The sequence below is a fragment of the Mizuhopecten yessoensis genome, unplaced genomic scaffold, assembly GCF_002113885.1.
Source record: "Mizuhopecten yessoensis strain PY_sf001 unplaced genomic scaffold, ASM211388v2 scaffold11039, whole genome shotgun sequence".
Classification (NCBI taxonomy): domain Eukaryota; kingdom Metazoa; phylum Mollusca; class Bivalvia; order Pectinida; family Pectinidae; genus Mizuhopecten; species Mizuhopecten yessoensis.
In genome coordinates this window covers 828476-839874 of record NW_018408848.1, presented here as the reverse complement: position 1 = coordinate 839874, position 11399 = coordinate 828476, and the positions used below count along the sequence as shown (strand labels likewise).

General features: G+C 36.3%; 1 protein-coding gene across 2 annotated transcripts; it reads right to left on the bottom strand.

Moving 5' to 3' along the window:
• Nucleotides 1-3693: 3693 nt before the first annotated feature.
• Nucleotides 3694-9529, bottom strand: LOC110464879. Of its 2 annotated transcripts, none has more exons than XM_021520333.1 (3): nt 9394-9529; nt 4973-5091; nt 3694-4605 (listed from the first exon to the last, which is right to left on the bottom strand). In XM_021520333.1, the coding sequence occupies exons 2-3, from the start codon at nt 5079-5081 to the stop codon at nt 3797-3799; spliced, it is 918 nt and encodes a 305-aa protein (XP_021376008.1). In that variant the 5' UTR covers nt 5082-5091; nt 9394-9529; the 3' UTR covers nt 3694-3796. The 2 variants fall into 2 exon arrangements, with proteins under 2 accessions (XP_021376008.1, XP_021376007.1); XM_021520332.1 differs by lacking the exon at nt 9394-9529 and adding an exon at nt 8690-8817.
• Nucleotides 9530-11399: the final 1870 nt, after the last annotated feature.

Sequence of the window (11399 nt, the reverse complement as noted above, 5' to 3'; positions counted from 1 at the left end):
GGGGGGGGGGGGGGGGGGGGGGGGGGGGTCGGGGTGTTTGGTTAAAATATGTTTAAACAATTTATCATTTTCATATAAATAACCAAGAGGTCTAGGGTGTTGATATTTGGCCATTTGCATGCTGGGAGAAAGGGCTACCACATTTGTTCAAATGAATAACCTTCACCCATATTCAAGGTCACAGGGGTCAATTGTCTTGAAAACATTTAAAAAACCTCTTCTGTATAACCAAAAGGTCCAGGGTGATGATATTTGACTACAAGGATATTGGCATGAAGGGCTATTAAGTTTGTTCAAATGAATGACCTTTGCTCATATTCAAGGTCAAAGGTGTCAATTGTCTTAAAAACCTTTAAACGACTTCTTTTATATAACCAAATGGTCCAGGTGATGATATTTTGCCAGAACGATGTTGGCATGAAGGGCTATGAAATTTGTTCAAATGAACGACCTTTTCCCATATTCAAGGTCACAGGGTCAAACATTTTGAAATCTTTAAACGACTTCTTCTGAATAGCTATTTAAAGCATACAGGGTGATTGCTTGTTGATGAAAATGACCTTGACACACTTTTATGGTCACATCTGGTCCATAGTGCATACATATTTAAAAGTCATCTTCTCAATAAACAAAGGGTATAAGGAAGTGATATTTGGTAAGTTGCATTCTGGGAGGAAGGGCTATGATGTTTGTTCAACTTAATGTCCATGTTTGACTTTCAAGGTCACTGGGGTCAAATGTGTTATAGTCGTTTAACAGGTTCTTCTGAATGACTTGAAGTCAAGACACTGATATTTTGCCTGTAGCTTAATTTTAGTCCACTTTTAAGGTTTCAATTGTGAGATTAATACCAGGTGATCGATACAGGACCATTGTGCCTCTTGTTAAAGCTTAAAAAATGAAAAATCTAATGTATTGAAAAAGGGCGGGAATCAGAAGCGTAATAATTAGCGCCATATTAAAATGACTTCACGCTTGACAACAGGGCTGCGTGCAATTTTGAATTGGATACTCAACGCAATTCCGACGATTTCTGCTATTTTCTGGTATGATTGCTTATACAAATGTTATTAATTGTATATTGATGTAAATACTTAAGCGTGTGTACCAAACGTTCACACTAACAACCACTTATTCTACCGTCGCTTCGTTTGAATCTGAACAAAAAATCGTTGCCTTTGAATGCAGCGAATAGAATATACCGTTATGATTGGTCAATACCAAAAATATCACTTTTGATATTTGTCAGTGTGAAAGATATCAGTTTTATCAAGTTAGTAGAATCCAATATTTCACTGGCAAAAATGTAATAAATATAGGATCTTACATGAGTTTCCATTTCATATGAGATTTATTTAACAAGTCTTAAGATTTTTTTTAATTTGGCGAGCCTCTAGTGAGCTAAAATTAAAAAAAAATGTGACGAGTTTCATCAATTTCATATGAAATGAAAACGAGTGTAACATCTTTTTTATCACATAATCAAGATTTGTGGCATGTACTCGTGTTAATTAAACGACAATTTTCATGCAACCTTGAAATGTAAAAAGCCGACATTTTGACTCCAGTGCGTAAGTCTGTGACGTCATGTACTTGTACTAGGCGTGAGGTCACAATTGAAACACTTGAAACTTACAACCAATCACAGGGCTGATGTGTCCTTATTACATTGGTTAATACGCAAAAAATATGATATGGGTATATTCACTGGATAACACAGTACATTATAACAAGATAATACACATTACCAATCCGTGCATAACCCGGATGTAAAACGTGTCGGACATGTCGTATATTCAAACCAATAGTCCAGGTCTGGAACGTGCCATTGTTGGTTTCGCGTAAAATACTGCGGGATTGATTTATGCATATGTGGACAATATCGAGGCAATGTTCTGAACGATTTTGTCATGTTTCTCTTGAACACCATAATAATATCTAACAAATTCAAATATGTTAAAGTACATCAATTAATCAAACAATGTCAATGGATACCAAAACAAAACTGTAATAGGATAATTTTATTTCCTAATATACATAAAATACATAGAATATTCACCAAATACACAAATATGCGAAATCGGTTGGTCCTTTTTTATAAGAAAATCTCGCCGTTCTAATGGCCTAGTAAAATACAAACAGCCATTGATATAAAATGTTCTGTAACCTTGATATTCGATTATTTGAGAAAAGTTCGACTTTACGAATTGACACAATAACGTTGTTCATCAATGTCTGAGCAGCACATTTTATACATATAATATAACAGCGTGGCAACAGGCCATAACCGTTAGCTACGTGTAATACACTGATGTACTTCAGTTTGTTAAGTCCGAGTGTGTACATTGTCACACAGAAACTAATAGTTCATGTTTAAGCAATAAAAGAACAATGTTAAATATATAGTGAACATAAAATATCACTGTACATGTTGTGAATACCCTTCACCAAGATACAAAACAGAATTATATAACAGGTCATGGATGATTGAGAACGAGATAGAAGAGGTTACAAAACGTGTACTGTACACAAAGATATTCTAAGAGGAAAACAAATGATGTCCAAGAAGATAGCGAATATGGTACAATGGATCAAGAGTAAGATGCATGTGACGATTGCGAATGATGTTCAGAATAATTAAATCATGTGTTACAAATACTGAAATGTGGAAACGGCTCTAAATAAGAGAAAGAGAGATTCATTTTATTATTAAAGTACACCTAGCTCATATCGTAAAATTTCGGATCAACATAAACTGATACATACGTAACATAGATACACAAAGTTTTAAAGGAAGACGTACATTTCACTCCTGCGTGGCCCCGACTGAACTTGCTACACACTATCCTCGACATGCTGGTCATGTGATACTGTTTGGTTTGTTGTCATACAATAGCCCGTTGTTATAAATGCATGACACTGTCCCTTACGTTTGCGTCATCGATTCACTGACCAACTTAAATTTCGATGGCTGGTGGAAGTGGTAATCGTTTGGATAGTAGCATAACACAGTAAGGTAACGTCAGGAAATTCAAAATGGAATGATTTTCAAAATGGAACACTGCATGTGTTTGACACAGCATTGTTTTTGTAATACGACCGCATGGTGTCTATTCTAAATCAAAATTTGAAAAGTTTTAAACAGTTGGAGGAATAAGGATCTGCTTATCTCTTACATATTGATCATTATGTGATTTAAAAAAAAAATGGGGAAAAATGAAATGAAAATAATTCCCGGGAAATGGGGCGTTAAATCGTACCATATATGTATCCCTGACAGGGAAAGAATATTGTACAAATTAATATTTCAATGAATAAATGACTAAAGTTTTTTACAAGTAATACAAATATTTGAGAGTTTTGTCAGGAATTTACACAAACTAGAAAATAGCAGTGGTTAGATTTGGCAACACTGTCTGCTAAAACATCCACTTGAACCCGAATGAACTAAATAGGTTTTACTAATCGCCGCACGCACTGTCGATATCGAACAAATGCACGAAAAGGTGAAAGGCATCTATTGATTCATAATAGCATTATTTATATTTTGGTTAACTTTATTTCAGGATTCTTAATCAGGTTTCATATGAAATTATACTGATAGGTATTGCAGAGAATTCTGATGTCATTTGAAATACGTCAAGGTTATAAAACCGACATTCGTAGTAACACACATAATAAATAAAACGTATATCTGGGATTATTTTTTAATAATTATAATAAAAGAGTATTTATGAGATTAATACATCACCATATTATGCCAGGAATAGCATACATAATTGCCGAATAGCTTAGTTTAAACATTGAGTTTGTACTGCGTTTTAGATGAAATAGGCTTCCGAAAGTGGCGAATGAACATGATTGAGATTTTGGCAACCAGCATCACCACAGCCACGACAAGGAGTGACACTAAAACGATGGAGTTCCTGTGACGACGTTCAATGTCGTAGTTCTTAGCAACCGCACCACTGAGACCGATGGTAAGGGTAATGTAGGGGCTGAAGGTGTACCGAACGTATCTGTCCAGTATGGTGTTGTCCAGCAGAAACCACGTGATTATGATGCAAGACAAAATACCTAAGGCAGTTGTGCAAGCATCTTCATTTGTAAGGTTACCTTCGTACGTCATCACCATGGCGGCGTTTAGTAATGTTGCTATGGTTACCCAGGCACAAAAGAATGCCATGCCATTTTGTACCAAGAAGCGGATGAGCCAAATGTCCTTGACAGCTTCATCTTCATTGAGCCTCCCAAGATTGTGATACAGACTCCTAAAGGAGAAGAAGAGTGCCAAAGCGAGAGTAATCGGAAGCAATGCTATTGTAACTAGAGCCCAAATAAGCTCTTTCCGGTCCCAGGCAAAGAGCCACGATACCAGGAAAATGTTGTTGCAAATAAACAAGATGTACATTATTGGGGGGAGAATCGGGAGCTGGTATATGTAGGTCCCAGACTTAGTTCTGCGACAGATGGTGGTGAGGGCGTAGATGAGCCAGAGGGCCTGCCATGTGTAAATAAAGCCCCAGATACTGAACGTCCAGCCCGCCGGGGTCACCTCAAGGTAGAAAGAGTCTGACACATCTCCGACGGAGCTGTTGAATATCCCTGTAAATAGGAAACATGAACAAGATATTTCGAAAATGCAGCTTCGTGATAAAAACATATGCTTATGAAGCTATATAGGTAATTTTCGTTGATTCAATATTTTAGGGATTATCAAATTCCGAGCAGTTTCTTGATCGTGATATTTTTTTTTAATAATTTTCATTAGTCACACTCACAAGATTTTGCCTTTTCTGAACTCAATAGAGTATATATGAGAAGCAGAGGAATATCTCCGGTATTGCCACTGGTATAACATATGTTACTGCTTGTCCCGTTATCGTTAATGTTCCTTAATAAAATTACTTAGACAAAATAACCAGCCGATTCCTCAGGAGAAGCAACGATGTTTCTTCATTGCTAAACTTACCAAGCTCTCGTCCAGCAGATCCGGATAATGCGTTGAAGACAATCGTAAGTGCGTACACAAAAACTGCCACGACAATCACTGCTATACGAGGACAACTGTGTTCCGCCATCTTTTGAAATCTACAATGAACACAGTAAAGGGAGATAACTATCAATCTGGTCATGCGTAATGTTATGCATCTGAAATAATTTCGAAATAATATTCCGGAAAATGAGATAAATATAGTATTGCACTCGTTTCATTTACTATGCTGAATTCGTACGCTTATCAAGCTGTTTGAGATATGAATGGTCTGTAGCTATGGATTGTATATTATATTAAACAAACTATAGAATAACTATAAATGCCATATAGTCAACCTCGTCTCTAAACAGAAGTACTGAAATCGTAACTTTGGTGAACAGAGATTAGGTTTATGGGATATTCTTATTTAATCAGACTTCCTACTGAAATATATATATTGCGCATTTCTATATTAGTAACCGTATGGGTCATAGTATTGGTGGAAATACATCATTCAAATAGTGGTCATTTTACAGAGCGTTAAAAGTGCAACGTTGCGTAATTGATTAAAAATAGCCCTAGGAAGTACAGGTCAGGAACTTATGACACAGTCAGTGTTACGACTAAAAGTAGCAATAATGACACAGTCAGTGTTACGACTAAAAGTAGCAATTATGACCCAGTCAGTGTTACGACTAAAAGTAGCCCATTCAATCTAAAAGGAATGCTGGATTACATAGATATGGTCTTAAGTCGCAACTCACCAGCTATGCACGCACTAATATCATTGATTACGATGGGTTTATGGACGTTATGATAGATAATGGCTGGAGGCATCCTAGTAGTATGGATGATGTGGGTATGAGGTATACATATAACCTAGAAAGGAGATAATGGAAGAAGCTAGAATGGCTAGGGACGGTTAGAGACTGCACTAGGATACAGCTACAGACGACAGAGACCGACCTTAACACTGGAGGTTACCAGAATAAACTTCCAACCAATCTTCAATTCTTGTCACTCGTGTTGTGTTACAAAATGTTAGATTTCTTATTCTCAAAATGAAATACTTATCTCTATATATTTATGTTCATTCGCTCACCCTTCACATAAAAGATGTTAGGACTCTGCTGGTGGACAACTTGAGAGCCAGTTATCTCATTGTACTTATGGCACGGTTCTTGATAAAACACTCATTATTAATTTGAAATTAATCAGTACTCTAGTTTTTGAAATTCACATAGTGAAGGGATTGCCTCCCCCCTCCCCTTTCAATTATTTTCGGTATCTATAATCTCGGATGAGTGATATAAGGACGAAACAGCTGTATGCTGCTGTGCAATTCATTTTGGCTCACTGTATGTATTACTAAAGGTTATAGAGGTAATTATATGTGTGTGTGTGTTATTATCACCATCCAGAGGAGCATTTCCAGAGTAAGGTGAAACTATATTTTTGTTCGTTTGTTTTGCAATGTTCACGCAAGTAATAATTTTACGACTACGGAAGTAAATTGAAGCAAACTTGTTTGTACATTTGTCTCACACTATTTCATATTGGGGAAACTAAAAAAAAGTGAGATGGCCAGTTTTGATTAGTTTTAATTTGGACACGACACATCACGAATGTATATAACCTGTGTACTATTGTATTTGTTACAAAAGTTTTGTTTTATCTTGCCCGCTTCACCTATACAACCGACGATGTACCTTCCCCTTTCATCCTACAAAGGGAAACTAGGAGCTCTCAAATCGCAGTTAGACCCAATCACCAATGTTGTCCGTAGTTTTGGCGGCCAGTCAGTGACCACGGTGTGCCCGGTGGTTTGAAGCTGTGTTAAATGTCAAATGACAGGATGACAACAGGTTTGAACTGTTGGTCACCTTCTGATGGCTATACGATCTCCTAAGTGGGGTATTTTTAAAAGCGTCAACACCGAGGAAAGAATGACCACCACTTGTTAAATAATCTTATTATTAGGCGTGGAGCAATGTCTCCACAAAGGTGTACAAATGGAGGCCACGACCTTAGTGCACTTCACCGATTCGAGTACGATTTATATTGTGCATAACTAAACCTTGAATTTATGTAAAGGATAATGTCCGAAAGCTGTTTATTCTTTGAAATAATGGACTTGACGAGTATATACGCATTTATATACACCCCAGTATCAACATAGGCGTGCTGTTACTTCCCTGAATTTATTTTTATATCGTGTAAGAGTAAACAAAGCCACATTTATTACGATATCGGATAGGTACACAGTTTGTGAGATAAGTACATTAATTTTATGTAGTGATACCATTTAATTAGGTTAAAACATGGCAATGATTTGATCGGATTCCATAGTGATAAAATGCAAGATGGAGTTCCATACAGATGTTCATTGTGTGGCCTTTCCACATCAAACCAATAACTTTTGATTTATGAAATACATTTTCAAAAAGCGTATTGAAATTAATTAGAGTGTATATACCAGTGTCCGTAGCTCATTATCTCATTATCTCAAAATTTTAGGATTGAGCAAGCTCATGAACGAGTGTAAATCGATGGGGGAAACGAATGGCTTCATATATATGGGTTTTAATTTAAGTAAATCTAAAATGGATAGCACACGTTTTGTGATTGGAGACCCCTTGCGGGGCCTAGCTATTTAAATGGGTCAGTTGTGTGCGCGGCCTGCTGCATGCTCTATTCAAAATCTAATCGTGTCGAGCATTGTTAGCATGTTTGCCTGCTGCACGCTTCACTCAGCAAAAACATGGCTATATGCAATATCTAAAACCAGCAATCAAGAATCCAATCGTTTTAGGAATTGTCAGTTTCTTGATCCAATTATTTGCTATTTTCGTTAGCAGTTTCGGTTTTGCTAAAACAGCGCTAGGTCTAGAGCGGTAAAAAAATGCATCATTTTTTAAGCACAGTCATGACTTGAAAGAATACTCAACAAGTACAAGTCCAAACGATCTGCAAAGATCATGATGGTGACCACCCGTAAAACCTGCCCATATTCTTCATTCCTTGTAAGTCTGGGTATAGTGGTTTGTGAAATGACTGATACGAAAGCGTAAACTAATCTCAAATCAAGCTACATTGTATATGTGTATTACATCACTTGGCCAAACGTTTGGTCTTTATTTATTATTGAGAAGAAAAAATATCGAAACCAATATGTGCAGAGATAATCACAGCCATTGTATCGTCGGTTGGCTTGCTCTGATTGTGAACATTGATGGTTATTTTTTATATAAAATGTCTCCATTTTAATATACATAAAATGGAGAAAATAATGAACAATTAACCTTCGACAAGTCATTTTTTTTTCAGTGACTAGACTAAACATTTTGAAAAAAGCACTCAGATGTTTTCTTGACAAAATTCATTTTTAAAAACAATTATCATAAAAAGACCATTGTTTGCACAACGTCGAACGTACAGTCCTATTGTTTCTGATTTTATAAGTCATGTTGTAATTATGTATAGTACATTTATCATCTTTTGTTCGTTGACAATTGTGACGTGACGATCATAAATCAACATTGAACCTTGTGAAATACGAAAAAGAGTAACAAATGAAATAGCCAATAACATTAATTTACATATACTGCCGATCTCCCTGTACAATAAACATCCCCATATTCTACATGGACATATCTACACGTTATATCAAATCGTCGAGTTCAGATTAAACGTATTTATTGTAGAAATATTTACCGTATACACAGCAATTGGACGGCTAAATTTCTGATAGTCTTCTCCAAAATAATGTACTGTGAAGTAAGCTGACGGTCCGCGCGGATGGTGAACAGTGATTTTGGTGCTCTCATATGTATAAGCCCGGGTTCGGCGGCGATAATACAGTACACATGTACTTGTACTTGGAAGACTTATGTGTACAAGTTGTGCCCCTAAATGCTTAAACCGCTGAATAGCTATCACCGAAATATATCTATCTGCGCAGCCAAATAAACGCTAGGTGGTTTTTGTTACAGCTATATATATATATGTATATTATATGCTGTAGTATTATAGGTCGTCTATATTGAAATAGCATGATTATACAACGGATCTATTTGACGTGGCAAAAATGAACATAACACATACAGGTGATCATGACTACATCCTTAAGATTTGGTAGTGTACAGCTCTTTTGTCTTTCTAGGACTCATCTGTGATGCAAAGGGCCAAAAATAAATCGAAATCTAAAAGTCAAGATATGTTACAAAGCTTTATCAAAATAACTGCCCCCCCCCCCTTTTTTTCATTTTCTGAAAAATATTCAAACGGTTGTTTTATATTTTGTGAACATGCAACAGCAATTTGGAGGGAAAGAAGGTTACTTAATATAATCAGTAACATAGGGTAAGTAAACCTATAGCAATGCTTTGTGGACTGTAGGGGACTGAGTGGACACCTACCTGTGGGATCCTGGTATGTGTCCTGTCCTGTGTCACAAGTTCACTTATGTTAAAAATCTAGTCAAGCGTTAGCGTATGTTTACCTCCACTAGCTCGTGGGATGCCGCGTGACTGTATGTTGTTCCCCATGTGTCGGGGCAAATTTCGCACTGTGATATTGACTCCGGTACCGCTACACCGTTTTACACGCCTTCATGACGGGATATAATATATAATTGTTAATTCCCCATTGACGAAGGTGGAGTCAAATAATATAACCGGTACACCCTTAGACATAGTTAGGCTTTCTCTTACATCTGTCAGTACGTGATCGTTGCCTTCCACAAATGTATTTTAAAACTTCCTTACCTTAAAACCATCTCCACCTATCTACCTCAGTTTTGGAGAACGGAAGTTGAATATTATGCATACTAATCTGAGCCGCAAGTGTAGTTCCCTTAAATATGACCTTTATAGAGTGAATCTTTAGAGCTTATTTTATGGCAGTTCAGATCTTTCGATGGACCTTACTCATATTATCAAATCCAGCAATATATTTTGTTTTTGTTTCAAGCCTGTCAAAATTGAAGCAGAGATTTACAGTTTATCTTCAGTATAGCTCAAATCGATATGCTACCATCATTTGGTAGAACTTGTTCTTAGACAATTTAACTGTCAAAATAACTTCGCGATATGGCCGATATGGTCGCTCGGGTGGCGTAAGGAATAGCACACTCCTCTTTCGCCATGCCAATCGGGCTTCGATTCCCTGATCGAGTCACCTGCACGACCTCGTGAGTTTTCGCCGACTACTTAGGCTTTCTCCTAATTTAACAGTTAGATCTTATGTGCGCTTTCATTTGTATCAAAAAGAGCTGTTTTATAATTGCAGTAAAATCGATGAAGTTCGTTTTATATAGTTGGCGATATATCGATGTAAATGAATAAAGAAATACATTTAAAAATAACATTGAAAAATGAGAACATCAAAAAACGTTAACGTAACTGAAATGACCAATCAAACAAGGGGGGTTATATATATTGGAATATTGTATGTTATTATCTAAATTTCTAGTCCATCCTGAAACATCATGCCAAATTTAAAATTTTGCTTCATAGACCGATATTTGACAGGTAAACATGAGGAATAAAATTAAACATGTTCTTTTTACGTCTAGATACATATTGGCGGCCGACGTAAAAAATAAAAGCATTGTTAAAAATGGCATCAAGAGTCGTACAGTGTTAGGCCTAGTGGTTTGGAAGAAATATTGTTGATTTCAATAGAAATATTGTTGATTTCAATAGAAATATTGTTGATTTCAATAGAAATATTGTTGATTTTAATAGAAATACATCAATAGTTTCTTTTCTGACGGTAATATATAAATGGTTTCGTAATAATCGTAGAAATAACCTTGAACAATGTTGATTATTTCGTTCATACTCTCGATTTATTTTGGGGGGGGAAACAGCAATCCGAATTCCGATCAAAATTGATGTGAACGCTCTGCATTGATGTCAAGCGTGACTTCATTGGAACCTAGCGTCAAATATCACGCTACGAATTCCCGCACTTTTCTGATGTAGCAATGTTTGCATCACGTTAATGTTATAATGTTAATGCGAAAAAGCAATAAACTGAAAGAAATAATGGTTTTCGTGTTGAATACCATATACAATGTATATATTTCACTTGTGTCAAACAGCTGTGCGATAACAGCCAAATAACCGGCGTCTTTTTTTGTCATGACGAAGTGTGTCCCCGTAGCTGCCTCGAGAGGTAATAACGTCTTTGACAAGTATCCTCACGAAGATGCTAACATTTTATAAATTATTCAAACAGGGGCTTTGATTGACACTCTAACCGAAGATAGTTAATACATGCATTGCAGAAGGCAACTTGAGGTAGAATATTCAAAGTTTGTGCGAAATTTGATAAAAGCGAATAGATATCCATTGAATTTATGAAAGTCTAAATTATAAAAAAGAAAGAATATATGTAAATATACATGCATCAATGATTT

Bases quoted from the DNA above. Each gene is read 5' to 3' on its own strand.
- LOC110464879 (XM_021520332.1), bottom strand. From the start codon at position 8,802: ATGAGAGCACCAAAATCACTGTTCACCATCCGCGCGGACCGTCAGCTT. The intron at 5,092-8,689 runs GTAAATATTTCT...TGTTCATTGTAG, and splicing joins GTCCAATTGCTGTGTATACG to ATTTCAAAAGATGGCGGAAC. The intron at 4,606-4,972 runs GTAAGTTTAGCA...TCCTATTTACAG, and splicing joins ATCTGCTGGACGAGAGCTTG to GGATATTCAACAGCTCCGTC.